Source organism: Saccoglossus kowalevskii, chromosome 1, assembly GCF_978046115.1.
Source record: "Saccoglossus kowalevskii chromosome 1, keSacKowa6.1, whole genome shotgun sequence".
Lineage (NCBI taxonomy): Eukaryota > Metazoa > Hemichordata > Enteropneusta > Harrimaniidae > Saccoglossus > Saccoglossus kowalevskii.
In genome coordinates, this window is record NC_140641.1 from 47016331 (window position 1) to 47033687 (window position 17357).

Sequence of the window (17357 nt, forward strand, 5' to 3'; positions counted from 1 at the left end):
CAGAGGATACCTACCCTTCTAGTGTTATCAGGTTATGTTGAATGCAGAGGATACCTACCCTTCTAGTGTCACCAGGTTATGGTAAATGCAGAGGATACCTACCCTTCTAGTGTCACAGGTTATGGTAAATGCAGAGGATACCTACCCTTCTAGTGTTATCAGGTTATGGTAAATGCAGAGGATACCTACCCTTCTAGTGTTATCAGGTTATGGTGAATGCAGAGGATACTTACCCTTCTAGTGTCACCAGGTTATGGTAAATGCAGAGGATACCTACCCTTCTAGTGTCACAGGTTATGGTAAATGCAGAGGATACCTACCCTTCTAGTGTTATCAGGTTATGGTAAATGCAGAGGATACCTACCCTTCTAGTGTTATCAGGTTATGGTGAATGCAGAGGATACCTACCCTTCTAGTGTCACCAGGTTATGGTGAATGCAGATGATATCTACCCTTCTAGTGTCACCAGGTTATGGTAAATGCAGAGGATACCTACCCTTCTAGTGTCACCAGGTTATGGTGAATACAGAGGATACCTACCCTTCTAGTGTTATCAGGTTATGGTGAATGCAGAGGATACTTACCCTTCTAGTGTCACCAGGTTATGGTAAATGCAGAGGATACCTACCCTTCTAGTGTCACCAGGTTATGGTGAATACAGAGGATACCTACCCTTCTAGTGTTATCAGGTTATGGTGAATACAGAGGATACCTACCCTTCTAGTGTCACCAGGTTATGGTGAATACAGAGGATACCTACCCTTCTAGTGTTATCAGGTTATGGTGAATACAGAGGATACCTACCCTTCTAGTGTTATCAGGTTATGGTGAATACAGAGGATACCTACCCTTCTAGTGTTATCAGGTTATGGTGAATGCAGAGGATACTTACCCTTCTAGTGTCACCAGGTTATGGTAAATGCAGAGGATACCTACCCTTCTAGTGTCACCAGGTTATGGTGAATACAGAGGATACCTACCCTTCTAGTGTTATCAGGTTATGGTGAATGCAGAGGATACCTACCCTTCTAGTGTTATCAGGTTATGGTAAATGCAGAGGATACTTACCCTTCTATTGTCACCAGGTTATGGTAAATGCAGAGGATATCTACCCTTCTAGTGTCACCAGGTTATGGTGAATGCAGAGGATATCTACCCTTCTAGTGTTATCAGGTTATGGTGAATGCAGAGGATACTTACCCTTCTATTGTCACCAGGTTATGGTAAATGCAGAGGATATCTACCCTTCTAGTGTCACCAGGTTATGGTGAATACAGAGGATACCTACCCTTCTAGTGTTATCAGGTTATGGTGAATGCAGAGGATACCTACCTTTCTAGTGTTACCAGGTTATGGTGAATGCAGAGGATATCTACCCTTCTAGTGTTATCAGGTTATGGTGAATGCAGAGGATACTTACCCTTCTATTGTCACCAGGTTATGGTAAATGCAGAGGATATCTACCCTTCTAGTGTCACCAGGTTATGGTGAATACAGAGGATACCTACCCTTCTAGTGTTATCAGGTTATGGTGAATGCAGAGGATACTTACCCTTCTATTGTCACCAGGTTAAGGTAAATGCAGAGGATATCTACCCTTCTAGTGTTATCAGGTTATGGTGAATGCAGACGATACCTACCCTTCTAGTGTTATCAGGTTATGGTAAATGCAGAGTATACCTACCCTTCTAGTGTCACCAGGTTATGGTGAATACAGAGGATACCTACCCTTCTAGTGTTATCAGGTTATGGTGAATGCAGAGGATACCTACCCTTCTAGTGTCACCAGGTTATGGTAAATGCAGAGGATACCTACCCTTCTAGTGTCACAGGTTATGGTAAATGCAGAGGATACCTACCCTTCTAGTGTTATCAGGTTATGGTAAATGCAGAGGATACCTACCCTTCTAGTGTTATCAGGTTATGGTAAATGCAGAGGATACCTACATGTACCCTTCTAGTGTTATCAGGTTATGGTGAATGCAGAGGATACCTACCCTTCTAGTGTCACCAGGTTATGGTAAATGCAGAGGATACCTACCCTTCTAGTGTAACAGGTTATGGTAAATGCAGAGGATACCTACCCTTCTAGTGTTATCAGGTTATGGTAAATGCAGAGGATACCTACCCTTCTAGTGTTATCAGGTTATGGTGAATGCAGAGGATACTTACCCTTCTAGTGTCACCAGGTTATGGTAAATGCAGAGGATACCTACCCTTCTAGTGTCACCAGGTTATGGTGAATACAGAGGATACCTACCCTTCTAGTGTTATCAGGTTATGTTGAATGCAGAGGATACCTACCCTTCTAGTGTCACCAGGTTATGGTAAATGCAGAGGATACCTACCCTTCTAGTGTCACAGGTTATGGTAAATGCAGAGGATACCTACCCTTCTAGTGTTATCAGGTTATGGTAAATGCAGAGGATACCTACCCTTCTAGTGTTATCAGGTTATGGTGAATGCAGAGGATACTTACCCTTCTAGTGTCACCAGGTTATGGTAAATGCAGAGGATACCTACCCTTCTAGTGTCACAGGTTATGGTAAATGCAGAGGATACCTACCCTTCTAGTGTTATCAGGTTATGGTAAATGCAGAGGATACCTACCCTTCTAGTGTTATCAGGTTATGGTGAATGCAGAGGATACCTACCCTTCTAGTGTCACCAGGTTATGGTGAATACAGAGGATAGCTACCCTTCTATTGTCACCAGGTTATGGTAAATGCAGAGGATACCTACCCTTCTAGTGTCACCAGGTTATGGTGAATGCAGAGGATAGCTACCCTTCTATTGTCACCAGGTTATGGTGAATGCAGAGGATACCTACCCTTCTAGTGTCACCAGGTTATGGTGAATACAGAGGATATCTACCCTTCTAGTGTCACCAGGTTATGGTGAATGCAGAGGATATCTACCCTTCTAGTGTCACCAGGTTATGGTGAATGCAGAGGATACTTACCCTTCTAGTGTTATCAGGTTATGGTAAATGCAGAGGATACCTACCCTTCTATTGTCACCAGGTTATGGTGAATGCAGAGGATAGCTACCCTTCTATTGTCACCAGGTTATGGTGAATGCAGAGGATACCTACCCTTCTAGTGTCACCAGGTTATGGTGAATACAGAGGATAGCTACCCTTCTATTGTCACCAGGTTATGGTGAATGCAGAGGATACCTACCCTTCTAGTGTCACCAGGTTATGGTGAATACAGATGATATCTACCCTTCTAGTGTCACCAGGTTATGGTGAATGCAGATGATATCTACCCTTCTAGTGTCACCAGGTTATGGTAAATGCAGAGGATACCTACCCTTCTAGTGTCACCAGGTTATGGTGAATACAGAGGATACCTACCCTTCTAGTGTTATCAGGTTATGGTGAATGCAGAGGATACTTACCCTTCTAGTGTCACCAGGTTATGGTAAATGCAGAGGATACCTACCCTTCTAGTGTCACCAGGTTATGGTGAATACAGAGGATACCTACCCTTCTAGTGTTATCAGGTTATGGTGAATACAGAGGATACCTACCCTTCTAGTGTCACCAGGTTATGGTGAATACAGAGGATACCTACCCTTCTAGTGTTATCAGGTTATGGTGAATACAGAGGATACCTACCCTTCTAGTGTTATCAGGTTATGGTGAATACAGAGGATACCTACCCTTCTAGTGTTATCAGGTTATGGTGAATGCAGAGGATACTTACCCTTCTAGTGTCACCAGGTTATGGTAAATGCAGAGGATACCTACCCTTCTAGTGTCACCAGGTTATGGTGAATACAGAGGATACCTACCCTTCTAGTGTTATCAGGTTATGGTGAATGCAGAGGATACCTACCCTTCTAGTGTTATCAGGTTATGGTAAATGCAGAGGATACTTACCCGTCTATTGTCACCAGGTTATGGTAAATGCAGAGGATATCTACCCTTCTAGTGTCACCAGGTTATGGTGAATGCAGAGGATATCTACCCTTCTAGTGTTATCAGGTTATGGTGAATGCAGAGGATACTTACCCTTCTATTGTCACCAGGTTATGGTAAATGCAGAGGATATCTACCCTTCTAGTGTCACCAGGTTATGGTGAATACAGAGGATACCTACCCTTCTAGTGTTATCAGGTTATGGTGAATGCAGAGGATACCTACCTTTCTAGTGTTACCAGGTTATGGTGAATGCAGAGGATATCTACCCTTCTAGTGTTATCAGGTTATGGTGAATGCAGAGGATACTTACCCTTCTATTGTCACCAGGTTATGGTAAATGCAGAGGATATCTACCCTTCTAGTGTCACCAGGTTATGGTGAATACAGAGGATACCTACCCTTCTAGTGTTATCAGGTTATGGTGAATGCAGAGGATACTTACCCTTCTATTGTCACCAGGTTAAGGTAAATGCAGAGGATATCTACCCTTCTAGTGTTATCAGGTTATGGTGAATGCAGACGATACCTACCCTTCTAGTGTTATCAGGTTATGGTAAATGCAGAGTATACCTACCCTTCTAGTGTCACCAGGTTATGGTGAATACAGAGGATACCTACCCTTCTAGTGTTATCAGGTTATGGTGAATGCAGAGGATACCTACCCTTCTAGTGTCACCAGGTTATGGTAAATGCAGAGGATACCTACCCTTCTAGTGTCACAGGTTATGGTAAATGCAGAGGATACCTACCCTTCTAGTGTTATCAGGTTATGGTAAATGCAGAGGATACCTACCCTTCTAGTGTTATCAGGTTATGGTAAATGCAGAGGATACCTACCCTTCTAGTGTTATCAGGTTATGGTGAATGCAGAGGATACTTACCCTTCTAGTGTCACCAGGTTATGGTAAATGCAGAGGATACCTACCCTTCTAGTGTCACCAGGTTATGGTGAATACAGAGGATACCTACATGTACCCTTCTAGTGTTATCAGGTTATGGTGAATGCAGAGGATACCTACCCTTCTAGTGTCACCAGGTTATGGTAAATGCAGAGGATACCTACCCTTCTAGTGTAACAGGTTATGGTAAATGCAGAGGATACCTACCCTTCTAGTGTTATCAGGTTATGGTAAATGCAGAGGATACCTACCCTTCTAGTGTTATCAGGTTATGGTGAATGCAGAGGATACTTACCCTTCTAGTGTCACCAGGTTATGGTAAATGCAGAGGATACCTACCCTTCTAGTGTCACCAGGTTATGGTGAATACAGAGGATACCTACCCTTCTAGTGTTATCAGGTTATGGTGAATGCAGAGGATACTTACCCTTCTATTGTCACCAGGTTAAGGTAAATGCAGAGGATATATACCCTTCTAGTGTTATCAGGTTATGGTAAATGCAGAGGATACCTACCCTTCTAGTGTCACCAGGTTATGGTGAATACAGAGGATACCTACCCTTCTAGTGTTATCAGGTTATGGTAAATGCAGAGGATACCTACCAATCTAGTGTTATCAGGTTATGGTGAATGCAGAGGATACCTACCCTTCTAGCGTCATCATGGAGCATTTCTTCACACTCCTCCTTTGATGGCGGTTTCCAGAGTTTGTGTGGTTTTCTACCACTCTGTAAATAAAGATGATAGTAAGAACACATGTTTCAACTCTCATAAACATAGTGAAACTATGGTAACCTTTCTCTGAATAAATAGATATATCCTCTTATCAACTAGGTACACACAAACCAAGATATATGTACAGAGGTAGTGCTAAGAATTCATGGAAATGTCACATGCAAGTTGGCAGTGATTCATGATTCCAAGATGAGTTGGCAGTGATTTATGATTCCAAGATGAGTTGGCAGTGATTTATGATTCCAAGATGAGTTGGCAGTGATTTATGATTCTAAGATGAGTTGGCAGTGATTTCTTATTCTAAGATGAGTTGGCAGTGATTTATGATTCTAAGATGAGTTGGCAGTGATTCATGATTCTAAGATGAGTTGGCAGTGATTTATGATTCCAAGATGAGTTGGCAGTGATTTATGATTCTAAGATGAGTTGGCAGTGATTTATGATTCTAAGATGAGTTGGCAGTGATTTCTTATTCCAAGATGAGTTGGCAGTGATTTATGATTCTAAGATGAGTTGGCAGTGATTCATGATTCTAAGATGAGTTGGCAGTGATTTATGATTCTAAGATTAGTTGGCAGTGATTCATGATTCTAAGATGAGTTGGCAGTGATTTATGATTCTAAGATTAGTTAGCAGTGATTTATGATTGTATGATAAGTTGGCAGTGATTTATGATTGTAAGATGAGTTGGCAGTGATTTATGATTGTAAGATGAGTTGGCAGTGACTTATTATTCCAAGATTAGTTGGCAGTGATTTATGATTGTAAGATGAGTTGGCAGTGATTTATGATTGTAAGATGAGTTGGCAGTGATTTATGATTGTAAGATGAGTTGGCAGTGACTTATTATTCTAAGATGAGTTGGCAGTGACTTATTATTCCAAGATTAGTTGGCAGTGATTTATGATTCCAAGATTAGTTGACAGTGATTCATGATTGTAAGATGAGTTGGCAGTGACTTATTATTCCAAGATTAGTTGGCAGTGATTTATGATTGTAAGATGAGTTGGCAGTGATTTATGATTGTAAGATGAGTTGGCAGTGATTTATGATTCTAAGATGAGTTGGCAGTGACTTATTATTCCAAGATTAGTTGGCAGTGATTTATGATTGTAAGATGAGTTGGCAGTGATTTATGATTGTAAGATGAGTTGGCAGTGATTTATGATTCTAAGATGAGTTGGCAGTGACTTATTATTCCAAGATTAGTTGGCAGTGATTTATGATTGTAAGATGAGTTGGCAGTGACTTATTATTCTAAGATGAGTTGGCAGTGACTTATTATTCCAAGATTAGTTGGCAGTGATTTATGATTCCAAGATTAGTTGACAGTGATTCATGATTGTAAGATGAGTTGGCAGTGACTTATTATTCCAAGATTAGATGGCAGTGATTTATTATTGTAAGATGAGTTGGCAGTGACTTATTATTCTAAGATGAGTTGGCAGTGACTTATTATTCTAAGATGAGTTGGCAGTGACTTATTATTCCAAGATTAGTTGGCAGTGATTTATGATTCCAAGATTAGTTGACAGTGATTCATGATTGTAAGATGAGTTGGCAGTGACTTATTATTCCAAGATTAGTTGGCAGTGATTTATGATTGTAAGATGAGTTGGCAGTGACTTATTATTCTAAGATGAGTTGGCAGTGACTTATTATTCTAAGATGAGTTGGCAGTGACTTATTATTCCAAGATTAGTTGGCAGTGATTTATGATTCCAAGATTAGTTGACAGTGATTCATGATTTTAAGATGAGTTGGCAGTGACTTATTATTCCAAGATTAGTTGGCAGTGATTTATGATTGTAAGATGAGTTGGCAGTGACTTATTATTCTAAGATGAGTTGGCAGTGACTTATTATTCCAAGATTAGTTGGCAGTGATTTATGATTCCAAGATTAGTTGACAGTGATTCATGATTGTAAGATGAGTTGGCAGTGACTTATTATTCCAAGATTAGTTGGCAGTGATTTATGATTGTACGATGAGTTGGCAGTGATTTATGATTCTAAGATGAGTTGGCAGTGATTTCTTATTCCAAGATTAGTTGGCAGTGATTTCTTATTCCAAGATTAGTTGGCAGTGATTTCTTATTTCAAGATGAGTTGGCAGTGATTTCTTATTCCAAGATGAGTTGGCAGTGATTTCTTATTTCAAGATGAGTTGGCAGTGATTTCTTATTCCAAGATGAGTTGGCAGTGATTTCTTATTCCAAGATGAGTTGGCAGTGATTTCTTATTCCAAGATGAGTTGGCAGTGATTTCTTATTCCAAGATTAGTTGGCAGTGATTTCTTATTTCAAGATGAGTTGACAGTGATTTCTTATTCCAAGATGAGTTGGCAGTGATTTCTTATTCCAAGATGAGTTGGCAGTGATTTCTTATTCCAAGATGAGTTGGCAGTGATTTACTATTCCAAGATGAGTTGGCAGTGACTTATTATTATAAGTACTTCAACAGTAATGGTGACTGTTAGTCATTCAACAGAATCAGCTGAGACACAACAGACATTGAAATCATATACAATCATTTGAGGGTCGGAATCAATTAAAGATCCAATTCAGTTGCCCAAGCACTTGTTTATTAGATTTTTGGCTATGCCAATGAGTGCATGTAGAACATCTCATAGTTTATTTACAGTCTGGCTTGCTTTCATCATGGAATGAATTCCATGGTTACATAGACATTCTGTAAATATAAATGCAGCCTATTGATAATGCAGTGCAATGCACAGTTGTATGGTTTTCCAATTACTGGCAATGTCACCGATTTGGTGTTCCATCCATTATTGCCCAAATAAGTCACTATTTCATTTGAGACTTACCGGTTTTTCTGGCTTTTCTGGTTTTGATTCCCGCTTTGCAATAATTTCCTGCATCTTTGCAGTAGGTTTGTAATACTTGCTGCCATGGCTACTAGCTTTTTCCTCTACAAAAACAAAGGTGTTGACAAATTTCAACTACAAAGTACTAGCCAGATAAAACTATGTACTGGATTCTGCCGTAAATTTGACCTGGGCCGTTAACTGCAGTCCGGGTTTTTGAAAAAATAAAATGGGACCAAGAATTCGTCCAAGGCAATTTTTCAGCAGTTGGTTAAGGTGTTATTTTACACTTTTCTGATGCCTAAAAGTTTCACCGTAGTCATTGATGCCTATTCAAGAGTATTGATGTTTATTGTGACTAGCGTGAATGGGTAAGCTTCGTTTCGACAATGAGCTGTTATCACTGTAAACAATGTTAAATTATTCTTCAAATGCTCAGTTTATCTTTTGAAAACAACTATTAATTTTAATTTAAAAACAAATCATGCCGCTTTCCAATTAAAATCCAAGCCAAAAGATTGTACAACAACATCGGCAAATCTCTTCCGTGCTGAGTTCAATAACATTAACATAATTAAATGAGCTATGGTAATTTGAACACGTTGGCATCATCCATCTTTTCATTGGTTAATTAGCATCCATTAATTAGAACACCGTCCTAGGTCAAAACATGGCAGGATCAAGTGTTTAAAATGCGACTGCAATTATTCACTTATGATGAAATGAGTTGAAATTTATTTGCATTTCATAACAATTCAACAAATTTATTTTTTTCACATTATTATAATCATTACTAGGTAATAATCAACAATTGTGAAACGCATCATTACCAGATTGCGCTACCACGATCATTTGCTACTAAGCAATGCTGGTGTGTTTGTTTTTAATTGAGACTTCTTTAAGAAAAGAAATGACGGACACATGGCCGAAGCAACCCTGTGGACCAGCGACGAAAAGCTCTGTACTAAGCTTTCCATCACAGAAATTCGTAATCGATGTGCTGACCGATGGATATTTATCTAGGGTTCTCCCCAGGGCTTTTTAGCGCCGAGGTCCGCGGCGCTATACTTGTGAATCTTGGCGCTTTACTTGGGACCTCGACGCTATGTGTTCCAACTTGGCGCTTGATTTCATATTTAACATGCCAATATCAGATGTGCAAAAGCTTTGTTCGTCACGCTGGTCAGCCCCGACTGTCACTCAAAATTAGTGACCACAACGAAAATGCTTCCGACCAGGACTATTGTACGATTGTTATTATAATTACGTACCGACCGACACGCATCCTGCCAGTCGTGGATTATAATTTGTAAACAATAGACCTGGTCGCACGATACGTAGCTGCTAGTCAAATTTGTGAAATTAGCACCTCTTTGTAAGTAAATACTTTATTCGATAGACACAGTCTTTAGATTGAAAGCTAAATTTCTTTTAAAATCAATTCCACCTTGATATAACATGGTCAAAGCAGAGTTCACGATCAGTTTACGCTACTCAAGAAAAAAACAATGTGTTTATTGCGTGATTTGGTAAAATACATTTGAACTGTTATCATCACGAATCATGTAAAAACTCTACTTTCAAGACCTATTTTACAAATTGCTAATCACCTCTTTCGAAAACCATCATGCACTTTTCAATTGAAATCCATACCAACACATCGTGCTACGACATCGATTAACTTCCGCAATGTAATTTTTATGATCACTACCATTCAGAAAACTTTGGATTCTATCGGCATTACCATGCGGCATTTTGATTGGTCAATGGCATTCTTGACCCATCGGGTCAAAGGACACATGCTAATGTTTCACAAACATCATGGCGGGTCTGTTTTTTTTTACCAAAGCGATTGAGTGATCAAAAATAATTGCTCCCGATAAAAATAAGTCAGATTTTACTTTAATTTCATACCAAAAAAAAAGAAGTAACATTTATTGAGGAATTATTGGTATAACCGGTGTATAACATCGCCAAGTAAGTTAAGTCACGTCGTAACTTTGATGATCGTTTTGAAGTTTTATTTGTTCGCTCATTACTGTAAATGTAAACGTTTTAGAAGTTGATGGTACGAATAATAAATTACAACAATACGCCAATTTATTATGTGGTCGATTTTTTGAAGGTGAATGTTTTTGGAGTAAATAAAATCATGAAATTCGTGAACATATTTCTGGCTTAATGTTTTGAATGCGTTTTATTCAACGTTTTACAATAGACAATTAAACTGCAACAATAATTTATTTGTGTTTGTTCTTAGTCTGCAGCATCAGTATTTCGAGAATGTTTCAAACTCTTCTAAATTGTGAAACATAATGTGTTGATTCCATTAAAAAGAATATTTGCACTGTGACTGAGCTCATTAATATTCATAATTGTAAATGAAAGTATGTATGTGACATGCAAATTATTATGCAAATTAATATGCAAATTAGTTGCAGCGCTATGTATTTTTTCTGGGGAGAACCCTGTTTATCGACTAAGTAATAATCTTGCCCAACAACTGTAGTGTCGTGGGGGAATGATTTTTTTCAGGTCAAATCTTGACCGAACCTAAACTGCTTGCTAACTGAAAGGCTGTGATGATTGCGATTGCGGCTACACCAAGTACTGATAACATAAAAACCCAAACAAAAGGTATATTTTTAATGTCTTCATGCAATTTATTCTGAGTAATCTACTTTGTTCTGGCCCGCGAATTAATGGAATACAATTTTAAACATGTTTTTGAACGCCGCAAATTAAAAGGATACATTTAAAAATTAGCGTTCGACTTTTTACGGTAGTATTTGTTTTACATCATTATTCTTTTGTTTACGATCCTTCAGCATAAGTTCACACCTTTCCGTTGTCACTTTAGTGTGGTACGATAGAGGGTTTACGTCTTTTCGCCGACATGTTTGCTTTCACACGGCAGTGTTAGCGCCTTTTAGCACTTTTTGTCGGTATACTTTATCGTGATTTCTGCTTATTGCTGATCCAATCATATCTTTGAATTCTGTTTTAAAAGATGACCCATTTGCCATGGAAAACCCCTCTTACTCGAGTTTCTACTCAGTGAACAGTGAACTCAGTGGCTTATACACCGTCCTGCAAACGGAAAATCCTGTCTGTTGAAGATAAACTCTGTATCATCAATCCTCTCAGCCTTGTCACGTGAATTCCCAAGAGTAGCATATCGACATTCAAAGAAAGGGAAAGGAGTTGTCACGTGAATTTGGCATTCCCAAAAGTAGCATATCGACATTCAAAGCGAAGGGAAAGGAGGTGTCACGTGAATTCCCAAGAGTAGCATATCGACATTCAAAGAAAGGGAAAGGAGCTGTCACGTGAATTTGGCATTCCCAAGAGTAGCATATCGACATTCAAAACGAAGGGAAAGGAGTTGTCACGTGAATTTGGCATTCCCAAGAGTAGCATATCGACATTCAAAACGAAGGGAAAGGAGTTGTCACGTGAATTTGGCATTCCCAAGAGTAGCATATCAACATTCAAAGCGAAGGGAAAGGAGCTGTCACATGAATTTGGCATTCCCAAGAGTAGCATATCAACATTCAAAGCGAAGGGAAAGGAGTTGTGAGCTTTTGTTCACAACTGTAGTCAGCAGGAAGGTCTGAAGCAAAGGAAAATGCGAACGCCAAATGACTGCGATCTTGATCAGGCAGTTTATTTAAGGTTTGAACAACAACGGACAGCCAACATCCCTGTTTCCAGTCCCATGTTTATGGAAAAAGCAATCACGTTATCCAAAGACATGCCTGGTTCTGATTCCAGTTTTACTGGCTTTATCGGTGGAAGAATCGATATGGTGTCCACGCTCTGAAAATTTCCTGTGAAGATAAATCCTGCAATGACACGGCGGCTGCCGAGTTCATTCCAGCACTCTGTGTCATTGTCGAGTCAGAAGCATACTGTCTGATCAAATTTACAATGCCGGACTTCTTTTCAAATGTTTACCCGACAGAACATTAGCTTTGAAAAAAGAGAACAGAGTGACAGGATACAAGCAGTATAAAGATCGTGTAACAATTCTTGTTGGTACAAACGTGTCAGGGGAACACAAACTGCGTCCCCTGTGCAATGGCAAGTTTCAGAACCCACGCTGCATGAAACACGTGAACCGAGAAACTTTACCCCTCGGTTACAGTCACAGCAAAAATGCTCGGATGACATCAGAACTTTTCAAGAATTGGTTTCACGAAGAATTTGTTCCATCGGTACGATCATTTCTTCACTGGCATGATTTGAAGCAGAAGGCAATTCTATTGCTTGACAATCAATCGCCCATCTTGATGTCACTAAACTTTGTACACAAGACAGCAAGATTCATACAGTTTTTCTTCCGAAAAGCACAACAAGTAAAATACAGCCAATGGACGCAGGAATTATTTCTGCACTGAAGAAATGCTATCGCAAAAAACTGCTTCACGAAATCGTTACCCGGGTTGTCATAAATTTGCAAGATTATTTGAAAACTTTGGACATCAAGGAAATGATCTACGTCACCGGTGAAGCTTGTAGTGAGGTGACGTCATCAATGGTAAACAAGTGTTGGAAAAAAAGCCTGGGGCCCGCCATTTTCCCAGTCAATGACCACTTGGAAAATGATGATGATTCAGAGTTGGATGAAGACGACATCCCATTGTCAGAGATTTGCAGCACATCGAAGAGGTCAGTGGCGAAAACCTAGAGGATATTGTCAGAGAGTGGGTAAATATCGACAGTGAATTTCAAGTGAATTCCAGTGATGTTCAAGTGACTTGTTCAATGTCAGACGAAGAAATCATTTCAGCAGTACGCGATTCACCCACTGATACATCGTGTGAAAGTGACATTGACGATTCCCATGACAATAAAGAAATTCCTGCAACGATCAAAGTTGTTAACAGACTTGAGACAGCACTTGCTTGGTTTGAAGGACAATTAATTGATAGCATTAAAATTTTGCAACTTCAACAATTATTATCGTTTGCACGTAAAGAAAATGCTATTTCCAAGCGGAAACAAACCAAGATCACAAGCTTTTTCAACCAGTAAAGTGACGAACTTTTGGTGATCATGAATATGTTTAAATTACTCTAACATTTACATTGAATGTTTTTAATGTATTTGGAATTGAATTTACGGAATACATGCACAAGCTTTGTAACTTTTTTTAATTTTATTCGTAACATGTAACGATAGTAGAATAAAATGAAACAACGCAACTGCAATGGCTTTATTGTTTTACATATGAATAGGTGTCGATCCTGGGTGTCAATACGAGCAATGAATATGTTATTCAGTATAAGGAACACTTCAATATAACAAACTAAATGACTGTCTCCTGAGGTGTTCGTTATAATGAAGTTACAGTGTACTAAACTATACCTTTAGTTTCTGGATCAATGACATTTCCTCTGATAAAGGTTTTACCACGAGTGGATGTTGACTCAGAAAAAGCTGCAACAAACTCTTCATAAACTTTAGCTGCTGCTTGTTCTTCTTCCTGAAAATATAGAGATCAATAACTACCGTACTGGACCACGTTAGTGCCCATGCACAGTCAGCTGGCGCACACGTGATAATAAAATAAATACGATATTTACTATACGGGGGCCGCCATCTTGAATGACGCATAAAACTAAATAAGAGACAAGTTGTGAAACGCGTTTTTCAGATTCCTACAAATCAGGACAAAAATACCAATCTTTCACAAAAATACGGTCCGTTGGGGTTATATTAAGCCAACCGATAACAAAATTCGGCCTAATTCGTCGTTTTTGTGTGGAAAAATCCCTTGCATACGAACACCTAATTACGCGAAGAACCTAGAACACTTTCTTGGGGTATTTAAAACTAAAAATTGGCATTCCAGCTCAGCAGCCAATCAGCGACGGTCTAACGCTTAGATGACAATTTGTTTCAAATACCCCTCCCTCGGAAAAGAGTGCAAATGACAATTTTAATTCATCATGTGACACATTGAGAGGGATATTACGTCTTTGAGGGAAATAAAATTATAAAATTAATGGCGTTGTCATTGACTTTTACAATGAAACAACAAAAATGATCACAAAAAACATGCACATTTTATTACAATATTAATTACGTACCAGACAAATTTACAAGAATAAAAGATACTAGAGTCTGTTGAAACACAGTCAAAGTCAAAAACATCATCATCATCTCCACTGACGAATGTGTTGGATCGTACACAATCTCTCAATGAAAAGCACTTTCCGCCATGATGTGCATGATTTGACCTGCAGTAACATCCTTTGACCTAATGGGTCAATTCTGTTATTAACCAATCAGAATGCTGTGTTGTACAGATGCAATTGTTCGGAAATTCCCGGAGACTTTCCGGTAACGCAATGCCGTAGTGAATTGTCAATGTTGAAGTACGATCTTTTGGAATTGATTTCGGTGAATAAGTGACATAGGTAAACCAAATATGACATGAAATATTTACCACAGTTTACTTTTATTAACAAGTCATTGTTGAAGCGTAGTTTATGCACGGTTACCGTGGTTTATGCATTCACAACAAATTCTCGGTGGTCAATATCCACGCTGTATCATATAAAAACGATTGCCAGTATTCGTTAAGCAATGATCCAAGACCAAAGTTTAAATTAGTGGAATTTTGAAGGGGTGGGCGGTTTGCCAAATGTGACCCCAAATATTAAAATTGCACAAAAGTGAGAGGTGGGCATGGGCGTTAACGCGGTCTAGTACGGTAGATGTGAAGTTGCCCTTCAAAATTTCACTGGTGTTCTGTCAATCAGTATTATTCATATTAATAGCATGGATGAACATTTACCTTTTTCTTTAATTCTTCAGATTCTTTTTTAGATGTTTTCTTCAGTCCAACATTCATCTGACCAACACTGAAAGCTTTCAATTTGTTTTGTGATATTGTCTGGAAATATACATTATAGGCTAATATTAGGTACAGTACAGCTCAAAACTTGCTTACCTAACGCGTTGACTTACGTTAACGCCATGTTAAGATCGCGTTAGGACCATGCCAACGCCTCGTTAACGCAGGTTAGCTTTGCGTTAACGCAAGCAGCTCATTAACTTTGATAGCTTTGTTTGCATGCAAATTAGGAGAACAATAGTGTTCCGTGTTACGTGATCGTGTGTGCAACAAAGCTGGTCGAAATGACTTAGTCTGTAGACTTCAGTATTTGAATTTGTGCGAACGTTTTTACAGTTTTAATAAAAAATAAAACTACGTATTTATGTTATTTTGATCGAGATTCAAACATATAAAAAAATGTAGTAGTCACGTTGCAAGACGATTATTTAGAATGATGCAGTACAACATACAAAGTATCATTTTTTTCTTACGTCGTAGGCAAAAATGTGTGCATTTGTTTCACACGCGATTCGGTAAATTACGTAAAGTCGTACAAATTGTACTTCGATTTTTGTACAAATTCGTTAATTCGTTTCTTGGATATATCAATTCAGTTTGACAATAACACCTTTCATTTGTGTTCAGTGAAAGAAGCCTTTCGCAAACCTCAGACTTGTATTACTAGTCTGAGCGCAAACCCAAACAGACGTGCTGTGCTGTGCCGTGTCAGACGGGAAGTGACGCTGACATGTCTTATTTTGTTATGGACGCTTAACATTTTATTTTTTGCGCGTACATAATATAGTGTACTGATTTCCGCCCTGAATTACATGCTACATTTTTACTAATACAAGATTTGAATGAAAGAAACCACGGTATAAACCGGGGATATTTAAGGGGAGAGCAGGAAATCGAACGAGCGGTTCACCACAGTCATCGCCGCGGACTGCTTATAATTTGGGGTGGCCACTATGTACCGACTACAACAGCGGTCATATGAAAAGTGTGAAATACGTACTGAACAGTTTCCTTTGAGATTCCACGAGTCTTTGTTTCAAATAGCTGTTTTTAAATTGAGCAGTTGCGAGCATCGCTGGCGTGAAAATACTAAGTACATAGTAATATCGGCCCACATATTTTAATAAAGTTTAAAATAGCCGAGCCTTCCTGATTCGAGCCTCTTGTTCATTTGACAACGGTAGCTATAATTACAAAATGAACAAATCTGAGAGAGGTCCACATGTAGTACCTATATATGTAATATCAAAGCAATTGGACTTGCGTTTTTTAACAAGAAGTCGAAAATATCACTTTATACCAAAAATGACGAAATTATTCACCAAAATTAGAGAATTGAAGATATGACCATGAAATGAACAAATCTGAGAGAGGTCTACCCAAGGTACATATACACCAAGTATCAAAGCATTCAGGCTTGTAGTTTTCAAGAAGAAGTCGAAAAAGTAAAACATTGACACGGACGACGGACAATCACTCATATGATAAGCTCCGCTCGACAAAGTCGACAGCGGAGCTAAAAAGTAGTAGTGATCTTTTTCAACACGTCTCTTCTGTATCAGCAGGAAGAATGACAATAGCATAATCCAACATAAACCGTGCTCTTATATTTTGATACACTAACTATACAGTCAAGTATAAAATCAGTTCACTCTAATTCCTTTACTTTGTATAATTTATCAGTGAAATTTCGTCCCGGGTTTCATTAAAACATAATAGCATGATCACAACAACTACAGCGATGTGTCTATACACAATACACATGTCAACTCGTCCCCATACTTGAATACTGCAAAGTATTGTAGCGACATGTGTGGCAACAAAAATACAGCCCCAAGCTCTAAAAACACATTGAACAAACAACCTGATAGTATGTCTTACTTTTAACGAGCCCTGGGCCAATCCTTCGCTGTGCAATCCCCATGGTAGCTTCTTGTCAGCCATTTTAGCTAACCTTGTGGTTTTATCCTCGCCTCAGTCCAAGAAAATTAAATAAATAATTAAAATCACCTGATAATGTATACATATTTTAATTTAATATATGTTGTTTGGAATATACACATATATGTTAGAGAATAATAGTAATGATAATAATAACAAAACA

At 38.8% G+C, this 17357-nt stretch overlaps 1 protein-coding gene across 1 annotated transcript in view; it reads right to left on the bottom strand.

The window, feature by feature from the left end:
• Positions 1–17242, bottom strand: part of LOC100378132 (U2 snRNP-associated SURP motif-containing protein-like) — a 78920-nt gene extending 61678 nt beyond the window's left edge. The window contains exons 1-5 of the mRNA XM_085502668.1: positions 17135–17242; positions 15194–15292; positions 13759–13876; positions 8389–8492; positions 5475–5555 (exon numbers count right to left, since the gene is read on the bottom strand). Of these exons, the coding sequence (XP_085358794.1) occupies positions 5475–5555; positions 8389–8492; positions 13759–13876; positions 15194–15292; positions 17135–17197 (465 nt within the window). The 5' untranslated portion in view covers positions 17198–17242. The remainder of the gene's footprint in view (positions 1–5474; positions 5556–8388; positions 8493–13758; positions 13877–15193; positions 15293–17134) is intronic.
• Between the last annotated feature and the right edge of the window lie 115 nt (positions 17243–17357).